Source organism: Leucoraja erinacea, unplaced genomic scaffold, assembly GCF_028641065.1.
Source record: "Leucoraja erinacea ecotype New England unplaced genomic scaffold, Leri_hhj_1 Leri_105S, whole genome shotgun sequence".
Lineage (NCBI taxonomy): Eukaryota > Metazoa > Chordata > Chondrichthyes > Rajiformes > Rajidae > Leucoraja > Leucoraja erinaceus.
This window is the reverse complement of record NW_026575297.1, coordinates 203,983-222,483: the sequence shown is the minus strand read 5'-3', so window position 1 is coordinate 222,483 and position 18,501 is coordinate 203,983. Positions and strand designations below refer to the sequence as shown.

The 18,501-nt window shown below is 45.5% G+C and overlaps 1 protein-coding gene and 1 pseudogene across 1 annotated transcript; one reads left to right on the top strand and one right to left on the bottom strand.

Annotated features, from left to right (window-relative positions):
- Positions 1-712: 712 nt before the first annotated feature.
- Positions 713-4,665, bottom strand: LOC129715219 (histone H1.11R-like). Its single transcript, XM_055665080.1, has one exon. The coding sequence runs from the start codon at positions 3,080-3,082 to the stop codon at positions 2,321-2,323; it is 762 nt and encodes a 253-aa protein (XP_055521055.1). The 5' UTR covers positions 3,083-4,665; the 3' UTR covers positions 713-2,320.
- A 6,112-nt stretch (positions 4,666-10,777) lies between these two features.
- Positions 10,778-10,882, top strand: LOC129715222 (U2 spliceosomal RNA; annotated as a pseudogene).
- The last annotated feature ends 7,619 nt before the right edge of the window (positions 10,883-18,501 follow it).

Sequence of the window (18,501 nt, the reverse complement as noted above, 5' to 3'; positions counted from 1 at the left end):
GGCTCGTGATGATTTTGGGACCATGCATTTCCGTCTTGGTCGCGCGTGTAACAGTCCGTCCTTGGGGACTGTACGGGATGCATTTTGGAGCGAGCGTACGCCTTCTCTGTTTGGTAAGTGGCAGAATCAAATTAGCGGCGCGACTTTTCCCTGTCATTGAGGTTGTGTTCGGTGTTATGATTTCGGTACTTACGCCTCCGACCGCCTGGTGCCTCTCTGTGGGGAGGGGCGTGGTTAAATTTGGAAAGCCTCCATGTGATGTCCTCATCAGAGGCGGACGGGTGGGCAGATTTTCACTTCTCTCGCGAGGTACTGGGCGAGCGGGCGGACGTAGGAGTGCAGATGCGGGAGGTGCGGCGCGACTTTCCCTGGTGATGATGTTGATGTCCTCCACCGGTACTCCTAGCAGCTCCGTGCTGCTGCAGATTACGTCCAATCCCTGCGTTCGGCCTCTTGGAGCGGCACCTGGCCCATTTCCCCTTGCCCCACTTATTGTACTTGAGTTTGGCTTGAGTGTATAGTTTTATCTGATTCTATAGTTTTATCTGATTTGACTGATGACATGTAAACAAAGGAATTCATTCAACACAATAGTAATACAAGTAAACCTAAATCAAAAATATAACCAATCCGGTATCCTAAATAATGTGGAGGGGTCAATGCTAATTTTGTCTCATCACCGGGCAAAAAACATCTACCTTGTGGTTTGTATTTATGCATTTTGACGTTGTTGGAGAAGCCTTTCTTTTGGCATCGATATTCCTTTTCTTTTCGAGGATAGTTGAATTTCAATATCTCGAGGCTCACCAAAGATTTATTTTAGGGTTTTTTTTTTCAATTGAAATCAATGAATTTGAACGCGGTTGTCATGGTAGATGAAGTTTTAATATGGATATTAAATAACAAGATTCTTCTCCGCCCAGTGTTAAAAGGAAACTGTTGTGATTGGTGCAGGTGAACAAGGAGCAATCAATTGAAATTAGCGATTACCCATTCCTCATCAGAGAGGTGACGGTGTGGCATTGACCTGATACTTCCTCGGGATTTGATTTGGAATTGGGCAGTCGTGAATACTTTGTAGTGGTGTCGCTGTTTCCACAAGTAACTTGGGAGTGAGTTCGAAATGCGTCATTTCAAAGAAGAGCCACCATGAGGTTGAGCTACCAGGTGCTGAAATAAGTCCACCCCACCACGTGCTTCTCCTCCAAGACCATGAGCAAAGATCTTTGACCATGAGTGCCATGAACTCGTTAGCCAGACATTTTCGAGCGCCTCTCCTTCAAGGCTTCTCGTCTGGTACATTACACCCTCCGCCAGACCATCCCCTCCCGGGAGATTCAGAGTTCCATCCGCCTCCTGCTGCCTGGGTAACTGTCGATATCCGCCGTCTCGGAAGGGATGAAAGCGGTCACAAAGTATCAGGTCCAAGTAGAGGCTCCGTCTAAAGCTGCCATTTGAGATTCATTCGGATCATAAATAAAACTAATTGATCAATAACTTTGTCGGTGTCAATTGGCTACAATGAAAGTCAAAACACTGAAAATTACAAAACGTTGGACAGTCGGGTCGGCAGCGTCGAAAAAGAAACAATCAACGCTTCAAGTCAAAAATCTTCCTTGGCTTGACATTCGATGTACAATCAATAGAATATAAATCTTGTCCCCGGTAACGTCAAACATTTCTTTGTCTGAAGAGTCTCGACCCGAAACGTCACCCATTCCTTCTCTCTATTGATGCTGCCTGCTCCGCCGAGTTATTCCAGCATTTTGTGCCCACCTTCGATTTGAATCTGCAGTTATTTCCTAAACATTTATTTGTGCTCTGCACATGTTGAAATTGGAACCATATCTAAAGTCACCCCATTGCGTTGCTGTTCTTCCATTCTGATCTTAACTCTTTAGTTTAGTATCAGTAATTCATGGATATAATTGACGTGTTAAATTAAGGGATGTAATTAAGGTCTTAAATAAAAACTGTAGCAAAGATAATCACCTAATCTTCAAATGCACCGGGCGAATAAAACAATGAATGGATTTGATTACACAATTTGATTAGTTGGTAATGTAGGTATGGAATCGAAGCTTTGCAACTCAGTGACTACTTTTAAATTATGTTGGGAGGGCTTTGTGGCGAAATTGATATTAAATCTACAGGTTGTTAGATCTTAGGCAGATAGAATAGAAGTTACATGTCGTCCTCTCCTGGAACGGATTTGCTGTTTCCTTGATTGTTTGGTGGCTCTGAAAAGAGCCGTTTTATAATAGAGCGGTACATTCAACCCCTTCAAGGCGACACCGTCAACAAGCGAGGGCGGTTCCTTCTACCGGCGCCTGGGTCCGGATTTACGTGGGCGCCCCGCCGGCCGCTTGATCCGTCCGCGGGCCGCCTTTCTTCCTCGACCCGACCGGTGGCGGCGGTAGTCCCGCGCTGGCCGGGGTCCACCTCTTCGGGGCTGGAGACGGGCCCGGGCCTTAGCGCGGGGACGGACGCCCGCTCTGGGGCGGCGTTTGAAGGGTCGGGCGACGGTCCTGCGCGTTTTAGTTTGGCGCTTCGGGCCCCTCCTCCTGGGCGGCGACCTCTTGGAATGGGCGGCGGTGGGCTTGCGCGACCTCGTTTTTTTCCTGGTCGTCGCCTTCCTGCGGGCCACCCCCGTTTTCTTCTCCCGCTTGGGCGCCGGTGTCCGGTTGAATCTGAAGGAGCCGGAGGCACCGGTGCCGCTGGTCCGCACCAGCGAGCCCCCCTGCACCAGCTGCCGCACCGTCCGGTTGACACGGTTGTTGTTGCGGCTCACGTCATAGCCCATGGCCGTCAGCGCTTTCTTCAGGGCGGCCAGCGAGATACCGCGTCGCTCCATGTTGGACGCCGCCACCGAGAGGACGCGCTCGGTAACGGTGGGGCGAACCAACACTTTCTTGCGCCGCTGCTCAGGCTGGGGCTGCGGCTGTTGTTGTTGTCGTTGCCGCCGCCTCTTTACCGCCGTTCCCTTATCCGGCGCCGGCCTCGCCTTAGGCGGGGTGGAGTTACTTCCCCCGCCTCCTCCGCCGGAATCGCCGACATCTTCCCCCTTCTGGTTCTCAGCCATGTCGGAGAGGCCCGGGAACCGCTCTTTTCTCCTCTCTCTGGCCGAAACTAGAGAAGTGAGGTGCAGCAGCAGCCGCTTTTATGCGACGGAGGCGGACGGTGAAGAGCAATCCCGGAAACTGCAAGAAATTCCTTCACCCGCCTTCAACATTCATGTCACTTTGTCCAACACGTTAGTCCAACAGCCTCTGGAAAATATTTTGGCTCATATTTTCCAAATCTCCTATTAACGTATTTGCATTGTCAATCACAATTACAAAAAAATGCGAATGCAATAAAGAGGGAAATGTACGAGTAAGTTTGAATGCTATTCAATTCGAACGACCCATGACCCGTACTGTTGTCAACAGCTAAGTTACAGAGATAGGTTGAATAAGTTAGGTCTTTATTCTCTGGGGCGCAGAAGGTTAAGGGGGGACTTGATAGAGGTCTTTAAAATGATGAGAGGGATAGACAGAGTTGATGTGGACAAGCTTTTCCCTTTGAGAATAGGGAAGATTCAAACAAGAGGACATGACTTCAGAATTAAGGGACAGAAGTTTAGGGGTAATATGAGGGGGAACTTCTTTACTCAGAGAGTGTTAGCGGTGTGGAATGAGCCTCCAGTGGAAGTGGTGGAGGCAGGTTCATTGGTATCATTTAAAAATAAATTGGATAGGCATATGGATGAGAAGGGAATAGAGGGTTATGGTATGAGTGCAGGCAGGTGGGACTAAGGGAAAACAAAGTTGTTCGGCACGGACTTGTAGGGCCGAGATGGCCTGTTTCTGTGCTGTAATTGTTATATGGTTATATGTTGTTACGCTACTCCAAATGGAGTACACGCGATGAACTGCAGGTAAACACTTACCATTGTTTCCAGCGTAGCGGACCCGTTAAAACCCGCTGAAATTGTCAATTTTTGCGCTGTAAATAATTATGGAAATCGGGATAAGCGTGAGAGACTAATTCAGAATTCCAAAAGTGAGGAGAAATTACGGTAGATAGAAGCGAGAGCTGAAGGGACAACAACAGCCAGAGTGCATGGCAAACATTGGCCGTTTGCTCACTGCATTCCATCAACTAAGGCATTATTTGTGTTTTTTCTTGATTCCTTTGTCATCTAAAAAGTTTCAGAAGTGATAAATCTGGCTGTAATTTTTTTAAATCGCCCATGGTTCCCAAATGGGTTTTTACATACAAAATGAAAACACATCTGAAGAAAAATTTACAGCCAGATTTATCACTTCTGAGGGTTTTTAGATACCAAAGGAATCAAGAAAAACCACAAATAATGCCCTCCTTGATGAAATGCAGTGAGCAAACGCGATAATTCCCAATATTTTCAATTCCGATATCTGCACGGCCAATGTTTACCAAGCACTTTAGCTGCTGTTGTCCCTTCAGCTCTCGCTTCTCTTTACCTTCATTTCGCTTCACTTTTGGAATTCTAAAGTTGGGTACATGTCTCTCACACTTACCCCGACTTCCACAATTTTTTTCAGCGCAAAATTTCAACATTTTGGCGGTTTTTAACAGGTAGGAAAGTACGCGTTTCTTGCATTAATAACATATACCGGAATTTACGGATGTCCTCCAGATGGATTGAGCGGCTCCGTGCATCAAACCCTATGACCCAGTGACCTTACGTGCAACCCCCTATGGAGCGAAGGAAATAGGCAACGTTTTCAGCCGAAACCCTTCGTGACCCATGTCTCAGATCTACATTAAATTTTGCAGAGATTTAGATAAAATATAATTGAGAAGGAAATCATAACTCGTCAGTGCCAAAAGTTGCACATTAATAAATTAAACTGATTAGAAAATGAGATAAAAAAAGTAAGCGTCATCTAGTGTCCAATGCCCATATTATACCATGGGGAGCCTATTTCCGTGCTGCAGTCTATTTAAACCATATTATTATACCATATTTATACATATGATGTGAATTTGACTGTAATCATATATAATTATGTTATTATATTATATAAAAATAATATAATTAAAATAATTGTGAGTGTGTAGTTTGAATGAGACTGCCATAGAGGTCTGGCTCCTGAACCAACCTAATTAATGGGTGAGGGCAGTTCCTGTGGGTTCTCCCATTTACTGAACCCCACTGACTGACAGTGTGCAGAGTGGAGGTCATGACAGTTGTGGGACTGGGCCAAGGCCAGGCTGGGGGGCAGACCTGCTAGGCATCTTCCAGTCGCTTTAATAGGAAATGTAATGAGACTGCCGCAGAGGTCCCAGGTTTTACCGGTTCATGAACCCGCCTAATTAAAGGGTCAGGACAGATCCTGTTGGTTCCCCTGTTTACTGAACCCCACTGACTGCCAGTGTGGGGATCACGGCCATAGTGGGTCTAGGGTAGCGCCAGGCTGGGGGACGGATCTGCAAGAGTAAAAAGTCTTATTTCTGATGTATGTGTCACATCCTGATCAAGAATCGAATGCTTGGATGTTTACTCGATGAGTATTCATTTTAAGTTACAATGAGCCTATATTTATGTTAGAGACCCCCCCCATGGCGCCTTTGCAAATAAGGGCTATTACCTTTAACCTAAAAGAACCGCAAAAGTGTTGCATTGTTTGTGTATCTGTAGTTTGTGTATGTGTGTACCTGTCAAACATGTATCTATAGCTGTGTGGATGTATGTGTGTGTGGATGGATGTGTGCATGCAGGTGTACATGCAGATGGATGTATGTGTGGATGGATGTATGTGTGTGTATGTATGTGTGGATGGATGTATGTGTGTGTATGTGTGCATGGATGTGTATATGGATGGATTTATGTGCGTATGTGTGGATGGAAGTGTGTGTGGATGGATGTGTGTGTGGATGTGTGGGTGGACTGAGGCACTGCCATTCACCAGCACGTCATAATCATAAGTAATTCACTCATTGTTTAAATAATTTGACCAAATAAACAGTAAAACACCTCACATTAAAAGCAATCTTTATATAATAATTTACTTCCCCAATTTTGTTGTTTACATTCCATCTAATCTTCATCTGAATATTCTTCATCAGATTACAAATCTTTTGCAGTAAGAGAGTTTCTGCAGTCAACACACACAAATCTGTACATGGCTCACCATGCTGTTGACATGAGCATCTTTCTCTCCCTGTACTTGATTTCTCACAGCTTGTTTTCTTGCATGAAGAGTATGTTAATCCTAGCAACGTGCTTGGGGCTGGTGGCAGATCAACCCAGTCAATTTCCAATTCATCACCTACAAAGTTTCACCCATGTCCCTTTGGACTGGGAATTTGTGGAAACTCTTCCAGACACTTTGAATGTACAGCAGCCTGGTAATTTGCTCTCATTACATGCATTCTGAGATAGTCTGCTGTTGGTGGAAGACGTGCCTCTGATTTTGTTCACATAAGGAACAGGTTGTATCTAGTTTAATCTACTTTCTCACAACCCTGCCCATACAACTTGCAAACAAATGTCTCTACACCTTTCACCAATTTATCACTGACTGTGAATGAGCTTCCCATTTCATGAAGGGTGGCCTGGGTAGCTGTGTCACTTACAAGCAACTTGAAGGCATTGGATTTGGATTTTGCATGAAATGAGCGAACTGAATCACAGCCTGTGAAACAGTGCAAAGATATCAAAGCTTTGCTGACAGCTGGTCCCAGATGTGAGCTAATCTTTGATAGACTCATTTTCCTTCTACTGTTGCCTCTTCCAGTATGCAATAATTGATGGTTAATGAATAGCAGCATACTGACAATGAAGGAAAAGACGAGTGTCTTGGTTGCACTCCAGTTCTGGTACCAGGCGAGCATTCGTTTGCCCATTGTCAGCTGTCAACTCGTGACATCTCACATCATGAGCAACAAACACTGTCACATTCTTCGGGTATGCAGATGGTTTGTTCTGCCAAGTTTGAAAAAGGAACCTGATAAGCTCTGATTTGTTGTCACCACATGCAAGAAATTTCTTCCATTGATGGTTGCTGATCTTCACTGTAGATTTTGGTGATTAAGCTTCCAGCAACAGAGCGTCTCCCTCTCTCAGCATTCTTGATGCTTTCGTTCTTGTAGGTATCAACTACAAAGTGAATAACATTACTCCAGACACCAAGAGCCAACTGAACGATTTGTTTCAGATGATGATCAGCAAGCTTGCCAAATGTTGATGGAATACTTCTCAGGGACAGTTATTGGACCATAGCCATGCCGTCTACAATCCAGATGCTCCCTGGCAGAATCTCATCTTGTGGAAATGGTTGTACTTGCGATTCGATGTAGTGCATCAAGGATGATTTTGCAGTTTTGTTAAATGACCCATCTGGATGTGCAAATGAGAGTGAAAGAGGGCCCAAGTTGTATGTCAGCATGTTACGGATATCGAGCTTTGATACATTAGCGATGATCACTAGTCTGGGAAACAGATTTCCGTCAGCCTTTAACACCACTTCCTTTCCTTTGATTTTAGACTGAGTTGACATTCATTGACTGGAAAGTCTTTGATTTCTCCTTCTTTAGTGGCTTGAACATTTCTTCACTGCCCTGGAGATAATCTTTGGAGTATGTGATGAAAGCTGCATCTCCCTTCTCCCACGCAGTGATGTAATCCTCAGCTACATCCTTGGATGCAACACATCCAGATGCTATGTGGACCAATTGGTCTTGGATGTCTTCAAATGGATTAATGATAGACTCAAGGACAGATATAACCTTGCAAACATCCTCTTCATCTCTCTTTATTCGCGACTGCTGCACGTCCTTGCGACATCTGGTCTTTTCCTGCCATTTCTTCACATCTCCTGGAAATAGCGGCTCTTTCGGGTTGTGACAAAATCCATCTTGAGACAGCTCCTTTGTGAGTTGAAAATCCCACTATGCCTCCTTTTGTTTTTGTGTCTTGGTTGCAGGTCTGCTCTATGGCTTGATCACATGCTACTTGTGAAAATCCATGATCAGCTTGCCTCTGTTCAGCAAAATGACCTTTCATGAACTCTTGGGGACAGCAGAATGAGATGATGGGAGGTCACACATCTCAAGCCAGTAAGCTGGCAGGTAATGGGCATAGTTCATGTGATCATAGGCAAACTACCATGGAAGAAATGACTTCACAGCCGAGAGATGCAAGTTCCAGTTCCCTTCTCTGGTTGCTCTGAGCAACAGTAGCATCACATCTACCATCTCAATGTAAGAAGACCATACATTGAATGTTGGATTATTCGCCTGACTGTTGTAGTCATCTTGTAGTCATCTTGTGAAATTCATCTGACGATACAAGTTCTGTGAAAGCCTCTTTTGGAAAGGATGCATTCAGTTGGCTCATCAATGTTTCTGCTTGATGTTTATCCTCTTCAGTAAGGGATTCAAGGAAGCTCTGCCAGCAGACACATTCCATTGCTTCCACCAAACACTTGTGCATGCGGACACTTCCTTGCGACATCTGGTCTTTTCCTGCCATTTCTTCACATCTCCTGGAACACTTGTGCATGCGGACACTTCGATTTTAGTGATGCCCGGTCATTGCGCCATTCAAAGATCCCTGTGTAACGATCCCTGCTTCTACCACCAAGTTCTCAAGACCTGCATCTCTGAATCGTTTACCAATACAATGGTTAAAGAAGTGTGAAAGGCACCAAGACGGAGAACTATCCGATCAGAAAATGTCTCATTACTCCATCTGATTGCTGTGCTTTTGAGTATATGGCTTGATCAAACACTAGAACCACTTATTCTTGCTTCAAGGCATCGGAAATTTGAAGAGACTTCTCAAGAAAGGTGAAGACTGTGTCATACTCATTTGGACTAGCATCTATAATTGGTAGATAGCGGATGTTACACGTTCCTGGAATATCATTCTGTAGAAGAGTGTTGCAGCCTGTCCATCCAGGAAAGATCCTCTTAGATGAATCCGCAATTTCATCACACGAAATGCCAGGTCAAGTGTTCTTGCAGAACTTTGGACTGATCGATAATGTCTGTCCAGAAGATCAACCTTTTTGCAGTAAGATTTTTCTTGATGCGAGGAGATGGCGGCTGGACAGATCGTCATCTATCTCTTGCACTGGGCACAGACTGCGATGACTGGGTTGACTCAGAGGTGGTAGAGGTGGGCTCCACTGAAGAAGAATGCCATTCATATTGTGTGTGGTTCCTTTTCCACTTACCGTTTCTTACCCAAAATCATTGATTTCCCATACAAACGCAGTGAAGGTTGTTAGAGCATCAGCTGGAAGTAGGCCAATCGCCTGTTCTATCTGCCTCTTTACCAGTGCAGTGCCATGTTCCAAGGTGAATGAATTTGTTATAAAGGCCAACATGCCATTCACTTTCTTCACTGCGTGCTGTACCTGCAAACTCACTTTCATTGACTGATGAACAAGGACCCCCCAGATTCCATTGTACATGCCCTTTTCCCACCTTGACACCATTTAGATAGTAATCTGTAGAGCCAGGATTATGCCATCAATGCCATGTGCCTTTTCATGCCTTTTTTGATGATTTCACCAAGATAATGCCTTTTTCACGATCGAGTGCCTAAATCTGCCTTTTGCCATTTTGCTAAAAGGTCATGCTATTTTACTTCGGAGTCACGTGAGTGACTTCATGAAGAACCCCGCTTCCACGCATGCGTGTCATATCGCTACACGCATTGCAACGAGTCACACAGGGGGGAACGACGTTCCCCAAGCGGGAGAATTTGAAAGTCGGGAACAGCAGGTAAGAGACTCTGCGTTCCTTTTTTCTACTTACCTTTTAGGAGGCTGCGGAAAGCTGGCGGGGAGACCCGTGGAGTGCGAGCAGCCGGCAGCAGCAACAGCACGAGTTTCCCTGGAGGGGAAAAACCTGTGCCCGACTTCGCTCCCGCACCGGCAAAATTCACTTCTCGGCCGGGCGGGAAGCAAAGCAAAGAGGTCCCGTATGCCAGTCTCAAGCGAGACTGGCTTGGGAGCAGTCGCTAGCGGCCAGCGCGGAGGCAGCAGGACAGAGAGCACGGACCAGCGCTGTAAGTACCCGGGGTACACAGCAGGGCTGGAAACGCTCAGCGAGTGCAGCGGCACTAATGGAGCTAAGGAACTGGGGACGTTCGGGCCGAAAACCTTCTTCAAAAGGTAAGCACCGGGGTTGGTCCAAGGGGTCCCTAGGAACAGCCGGATTTTACCGGCTGCGGATCTGCCACGAAGGACCAGGCCCGTGAACACCGGCGGTCCGAGCGGCTCGAAACCGACACGCAGGGAACGACGTTCACCAGCGGGAGAATGAAAAGTCGGGAACAGCAGGTAAGAGATTCTGCGTTTCCTTCCACTTACCCTTTAGGTGCACACATGGACCGGGTCCATGTAAGCTGCAGAATGCCGGCGGGAGAACCGCGGAGTGCAGGCAGCCGGCAGGAGAGCAGTAACGGCAGCCGGCAGCGGCAGCGGCAGCAGCAGCGGCAGCCGGCAGCGGCAGGAGCAGCAGCGGCAGCCGGCAGCGGCAGGGCAGCGGCAGCGGCAGGAGCAGCAGCGGCAGCCGGCAGCGGCAGGAGCAGCATGGGCACATCGATTCCCGGAGAGGGAAAACACCTGTGCCCAACTTCGCTCCAGCACGAGGGGAAAAATTCATTTCTCGGCAGCAGCACTAACGGCCAGCGCCGAGGCCAAGGACTTTGCAGTGCAGTTGACTGGCTGCAATCGACCACGAGGGACAAGTAATGTGAGTACCGGGGTCGGTCCCAGCGGGTTTTTTAGTTACAGATATCGCTTCTTGGGCCTTTTGGCTAAGATCAACTATAGCAGCTGTTATTATCAGTTTTAATATCTTATATGTCCCTGATCTAAGGACCATATAAGCAGGAGTGCCCAGAATTGAGGGCATTAGAGTGGGGTTGACCGGCTGCAACGACCGCAAGGGACCAGTACCGTCAGTACGGGGGTCGGTCCCAGGGGTCTGAGATAAAGGAGCAGCCAGGAGCGCTGAGAGCGTTGGAGCCGGGTTAAAAAAATGGAATAGATGGAATCAGCTGTGCCAGACGTCCTCCACACCGGCCATATCCACTCCACGGAAGGAAGAACAAAGCTGGAGAAGGAGGACCGTGGAACAGCGGGCAGCCAGCAGCAGCCAGCAGCAGCCAGCAGCACTTGGATCAACCGTAGTGGGATCAGCTGTGCCCGATGTCGGCCCCGCACCGGCCAGATCCATGCGGCCGAGCGGTAAGGCTAGACACAAATCAAACAAGGTAGTGGACTCAGAAGGGTCCGACTTTGCATAACCGCCGGCAACCAGCGCCCGAGAGCGCTGGAGCGGGAAGAAGCGGTGTATGGAGCCTTGCTCCAATGTGATAAACCCACAGCAGTACCTCTTTGAGGGCTGCACAATGCTTCTACCCCATCAGAGGGGAGCACTGTGGGTCAGTTCTGGGCTGACCTGCAAGAGGGGTCCGCAGAACAAAAGACAAGTGGGCAGCAGTTAAGCTCCACATGGGTACCCCGTGCGGGACCCTAGAGATCTCTAACTCTAAAAAAGAGTATGCAGGACCCTGATGGGCCAGAGCCTGGTAATACAGCATCCCATGATCCTAACACAGCAGGGACTCTGCTGGACATGGTGGCTGATTACTTTAACCAAGTCAAACATGGGTAGACTTGGATCCAGGATGGCAATAGTATTACTATATGTCTGGCCACAAACGTCAACAAGAAATATTTACAGAGACTGGCCAGACATCTGCCACCTGGCAACGGTGAGGCATTACAGGTGCCCAGCGTAAACCAATGCATTTGGCAACATATGGGGACAAACCTCAAGATCCAGGAAACCTTAACGGGATTGACGGAAGGGATCACAGCATACACCCGCACCCTGGACTAAACGGAGGTAACCAAAGACCATCAAGACGCACTATCTCTGTTTAGCAATATGCAATATGAGCGGAACTAGAATGTGGAAGGCTGCCATTCAGCCAGCACTGGGACCCTAAAAAAGGCTACCATTTGCAAACAAACAACCGTGGGTGGACGAAGCAAGACACTGGGGCTCATCAAGGCCAGCGCAAGGGCCTATTTTGGAGCACGATACCAGCCACGTGCAAGGCCATAGAAAATGTGGCTCATACCAGTGGCAGTGCCAGAAATCAATATAACCCGCAGTATCCTTTTTGGGGTATGGCCAGGGTGGCCACCCTGGAAGATGCGGAAGCCTCAACCTCACACACAACCCGAACAAGAGATATCAAACCAGAACCCTTTTTCAAAAAACCAAGGCAATAACACAACCACCGGTAACCATGGAGGTAGGTGGGTGTGGTTTTCTTCTGTTAAAAAAGGGACCCACGATGGTGGGGGAGGGGAGGTTGCATCAATGTATAGTATATAATCACTACAGATTCATATAATCTCAGCAGTATTCAGGATTATCTGATAGAATTTTCTCATCCCAATAACCCCAGTACAACATACACCAGAATGGCGTTTTGTCCTTACATAAACCAAACAATCTAAAGCCCACATGGTGCTACAAAAATTGTACACAAAAGGTGTGATTGAGCATACTTTTCATGGAACATTAGAATTTGTATCAATCATATTTATTAAAATAAAATAGATGGGGGTTGCAGGATTATCATTGACTTTTCAACCCTAAACACATTCGTTCAAGATATTCATTTTTAGATGGATACTCTTATTACTGATAAAGACTTGGTGTCAGCTGGGTTTTTTCTATATGGCAGGCATTGACTCAAAAGAGGGGGAACTTTGGCAATATAGAGCTTACAAAAGGGGCAAACATCAGCCCCAATATTATTTACTAAAATTCTAAAACCAGCTTGGCATTGTTATGTAAACAAAGCCATAGGGTGATGTATTTCCCCCGTTCGGCCCCATCAATGGGGTACTAGGGAAAATTCAACTACACTCGGCATCTGGAATTCTCAGAGTACCCGACTGGCCTACTAAATCATGGTATTCGGTCATACAGGGGATGGTGTTAGAACCATGTTCCCTAATGAACATAGCCAAAAATTATTAATTCATCCAGTGAATGGAGGCAGTCATCCATGCCATAAGACTATGGATTTATTGATTTGTAGAGTCTGAAAGACCCACTACACGGCATGGGGCTGTCAGACAGGACGATGAATCTCATCTCATCTGCACTAAGACTGTCAACAAGGAAGCAATACTGCTTGGACAACAACCTCGACCAAAAGGCCAAGAACATTCTGGCCGTATTGGAATTTTAACAAGCCTCCATTATGATAATCGATGGAGCTACAGTGCCATCAATAGTGTCACAAGTGCACTCTCCAATTACCTATCACAAGGAACGGAGCGGCACGCGGTGGGAACGCACCCCTGGTAAGAAAACCAGGTACTCCGAAATCTGGGACGTGGGTGTCGTTTCTCAACATGCTGAGGAGCTTGTAGCTCATAACAGCATTGTCACTTCAGTAACGGACCAGGAAGATGGTTATGCTCATGGTGTTATTTACCGCACAACGAGTCCAGCCATTAAGCAAACTGAGCCTGGACTCCCTGATCATCTCACCCGAGAAACTGGTGTTTGTCATACAGGATTTAATAAAAGAAAACAGACCAGGTTCATCGGGTCAAGTGTTTGAATTTATGGTATACCCATATGACAAACGACTGTGTATAGCAAGACACATCTAACAATACATAGAATATACTAAGAGCATTCGAGGTCAGAGAATGGCGTTGTTTATCTCTTACAAGAAACCGCATGAAAGGGTCACGACCCAAACTATATCAAGGTGGCTCAAATATGTCCTAAAGATGGCAGGAATAGACACTAATGTTTTTAACTCTCATTCCACCAGGGCTGCAGCAACATCCGCAGCAAAAATTCTACAGGTACCCACAGACCAAATCCTCAGAATGCCAGGATGGTCATCCAAAAGGGTTTTCCACAGGTTTTATAATAAACCAGTTATTTTTTGGAGCCATCATTGTATTCAGAAAACATTTTACGTTCAACAAAATAATTTGCCCGAAAGGTTACAGGGCTATGATTCTCAATTTTAAAAAAAAATTATATATTTTTTCGTTATACCACACAACTCTTTGTATAATTGTGTTTTAAAATTACTAATGATGCTCTCTCCCAATACCCAAGGCAGTTGTGAAGCATGGACTCGTTCCACGGCATGAGGTCACAGAGCTTTGAAATCTTCACGAAGTCACTCACGTGACTCCGAAGTAAAATAGTAAGATTAAACGAGAACTTACCAGTTTGAAGTTTGATCTGTATTTTATGAGGAGTTACGATGAGGGATTACGTGCCCTCCGCTCCCACCCTCTTATGATCATATCAAAAACTGGTATCTCTTTGATAATCTTACTATGTTAGATCATTATAGGTTCCTGTGACCTCACACCGCTGCTTTGAAGAATGATACGCATGCGTGGAAGCGGGGTTCTTCACGTAATCCCTCATCGTAACTCCTCATAAAATACAGATCAAACTTCAAACTGGTAAGTTCTCGTTTAATCTTACTATTTTCTCTAGTTGTACCATGATTACAATGACGTTTTCTAATGTTATTATTAACATGTTAACAGTATAAATTACAAGAAAATTTCCACCACCAGGGTGAAACCGGGGCGCTACTGTCGGTCGTTCATTCATTCGTTCCGCTGCCCGCTGGTTCAGTCTTCTCCAAGATCTATTTAAGAGCGAACTGCAGATGCTGGAAAAATCAAAGGTAGTCAAAATAAAAGCGGGTGTGGCAGCATCTATGGATAGAAGGAATAACTGTGCACAGTTCCCTGAAAGTGGAATCTCATGTAGATAGGGTGGTAAAGAAAGCTTTTGGTGTGCTGGCCTTTATAAATCAGAGCATTGAGTATAGAAGTTGGGATGTAATGTTAAAATTGTACAAGGCATTGGTGAGGCCAATTCTGGAGTATGGTGTACAATTTTGGTCGCCTAATTATAGGAAGGATGTCAACAAAATAGAGAGAGTACAGAGGAGATTTACTAGAATGTTGCCTGGGTTTCAGCAACTAAGTTACAGAGAAAGGTTGAACAAGTTAGGGCTTTATTCTTTGCAGCGCAGAAGGTTAAGGGGGGACTTGATAGAGGTTTTTAAAATGATGAGAGGGATAGACAGAGTTGACGTGGAAAAGCTTTTCCCACTGAGAGTAGGGAAGATTCAAACAAGGGGACATGACATGAGAATTAAGGGACTGAAGTTTAGGGGTAACATGAGGGGGAACTTCTTTACTCAGAGAGTGGTAGCTGTGTGGAATGAGCTTCCAGTGAAGGTGGTGGAGGCAGGTTCGTTTTTATCATTTAAAAATAAATTGGATAGTTCTATGGATGGGAAGGGAATGGAGGGTAATGGTCTGAGTGCAGGTATATGGGACTAGGGGAGATTATGTGTTCGGCACGGACTAGAAGGGTCGAGATGGCCTGTTTCCGTGCTGTAATTGTTATATGGTTATATGTTATATGGTTATATGGAATAGGTGATGTTTCAGGTCGAGACCCTTCTTCAGTCTGATGTGTGTGTGTGCGTGGTGGGGCAGGAAAAAGAAAGGAAGAGGCGGAGACAGTATGACTAGAAGGAGAGCTGGGAAGGGAAGGGGAGGATGGAGAAGACAAGGGCTATCTAAAATTAGAGAAGTCAATGTTGGTACTGCTGGGGTGCAGACTACCCAAGCGAAATACCCAAGCTTGTCTCCTCACTACATTTACTGCTGGCTCCAGTCGCAAATCTCAGTTTGAATGATCTGTGCAAGGCATTCATTGATGCTGGAATTCCACTGTGGAAATTGTAAAACAAATCTCTGAGGGTTTTTTAGAGAAATACGCAGAGGATCAAAAACCAAGCGAGTCATCATTACGGAAAAATTATGTTGACAGCAATTTCCACATTGTTGTGCAGAAAATTAGAGATGAAGTTGCATGCAACAAAATATGGATCTCAATAGACGAGTCAACCAATACTGTGGGGAGATATGTTGTCAATGTGGTCATCGGTACACTGGAGGCAGGTCAGCATTCAAAGGAGTATTTGTTGACATCGGAAGTATTGGAGTAGCCAAACAGCTCAACTATTACATAGAAAATAGGTGCAGGACTAGGCCATTCGGCCCTTCGAGCCTGCACCGCCATTCAATATGATCATGGCTGATCATCCAACTCAGTGTCCTGTACCTGCCTTCTCTCCATACCCCCTGATCCCTTTAGTCACAAGGGCCACATCTAACTCCCTCTTAAATATAGCCAATGAACTGGCTTCAACTACCTTCTGTGGCAGAGAATTCCACAGAGTCACCACTCTCTGTATGACATTTTTTTTCTCATCACGGTCCTAAAAGACTTCCCCCTTATCCTTAAACTGTGACCCCTTGTTCTTGACTTCCCCAACATTGGGAACAATCTTCCTACATCTAGCCTGTCCAACCCCATAAGAATGTTATAAGTTTCTATAAGATCCCCCCTCAATCTTCTAAATTCTTGCGAGTACAAGCTAAGTCTATCCAGTCTTTCTTCATATAAAAGTCCTGCCATCCCAGGAATCAGTCTGGTGAACCTTCTCTGTACTCCTTCTATGGCAAGAATGTCTTTCCTCAGATTATGAGACCAAAACTGTACGCAATACTCCAGGTGTGGTCTCTCCAAGGCCCTGTACAACTGCAGTAGAACCTCCCTGCTCCTATACTCAAATCCTTTTGCTATGAATACTAACATACCATTTGCTTTCTTCACTGCCTGCTGCACCTGCATGCCTACTTTCAATGACTGGTGTACCTTGACACCCAGGTCTCATTGCATCTCCCCTTTTCCTAATCGGCCACCATTATGATAATAGTCTACTTTCCTGTTCTTGCCACTAAAGTGGATAACCTCACATTTATCCACATTATACTGCACCTGCCATGCATTTGCCCACTCACCCAACTTATCCAAGTCACCTTGCAGCCTGTTAGCATCCGCCTCACAGCTAACACTGCCCCCCCTAGCTGCGTGTGATCTGCAAACCTGGAGATGTTGCATTCAATTCCCTTGTCCAAATCATTAATATATATTGTAAATAGCTGGGGTCCCAGACTTGTGGTACCCCACTAGTCACTGCCTGCCATTCTGAAAAGTACCCGTGTTTATCTGTTCAAGCCCTCTAGTCCTCGTGCAGACAGAGACACTCCAGAAGTTCTACAGAAGATCGATCTTGAGCCTCGTGATCACGGCCTTTTATATGTCCCGCGAACCTGAGGGCCGCACCACAAAGGGGATTCTCTTCCAATTACCCAATTACAGATATCCATTAACCCGATACATAACAGATCTCCCTAACACAATGATACAACAGCTCAATACATTGTATTCACAACGGACTTCGAGATGAAGTCAACTATTGAAACATTTACCCTGATTAAAGAATTCTCAGATAATGCCAATCCAATAAACATCCAGCAGTCAGATTCTGCAACATTATTTACAAGCTATTTACAAAATGTACATCTAGTTTGCAACCACCCAATCCATTCTATGCATTTGGTATCAGATTGACAAGGCTTGCAAAGTTCCCTACCCATTGCATATGTATTGTATCTAAGTTCCAGACTCTATGGCACCTCTCGCAGCTTGTCCCAGCTCTGCAGAGAGCATTCCCAATGAGATCAAATCTCCCAGCAAGCCCTGACACTTAACCCCATTTTGACGTCCTGACTGGCCCAATTTAGCCAGGATTATCATTCCTTCCTTTTATCATTTTGATAATCCATCATAAATAACTAAAGTGGCTTAGTCATCAGCTAACCAGATATACATATGTATGCTTTACATTTCCCCTCCATCAGCAACATAAGATGATGTTGTTTCTTCTCAGAATCTTCTAAAGCGTCCCAAGTTTGTATGGGCATGATTTCACAAGTCCTGTCTGAGGAATCTTCACCTCCGGAGTTTTCATGGGCACGAACTCCCTGCATCCGTGCTCCTGCCTATTCTTCCATCATCTTCCAGTTGAACCTAGATCCTACTAAATCTCTAAGAAACCTGGGATAAAGCAAGTTACCGTTATGCCTCACACTTGCTATTCCCATTCCACTGAAATATAACTAACCCTATTCTAATGTCTGTTGAACCTATTCTATTCCTCTCGCATTCCCTAACCTACTCTTTATTACTCTAGGATCGACCTGGAATCTCCTTCACCTTCACACAATATGCATACCTGATGACAGAAAATCATACAAATTTCAGCTGGGTTCAGTGTAGATTCTCCTAAAGGCGCGACTTTAATTTAAAGCAAATCTTAATAAATGTTCCAATTCAACCAAATTCAGTCTCAGCCTTCAATTTACCACTTTGAATTTCAATGCCCATTCCTTCTTCTTCATTCCACAGCATTGTAGCCGATATTACAATTCCTTTCCAATTCCAGTGGAATTCCCAGCTGTTCAAATTTAAACAATTTCTATATCACTAATTTCATACAAAGTCCAATCAAAAATG

What these genes read in the sequence shown, in the direction of transcription:
- LOC129715219 (XM_055665080.1), bottom strand. Translation starts at nt 3,082, where the DNA reads ATGGCTGAGAACCAGAAGGGGGAAGATGTCGGCGATTCCGGCGGAGGA.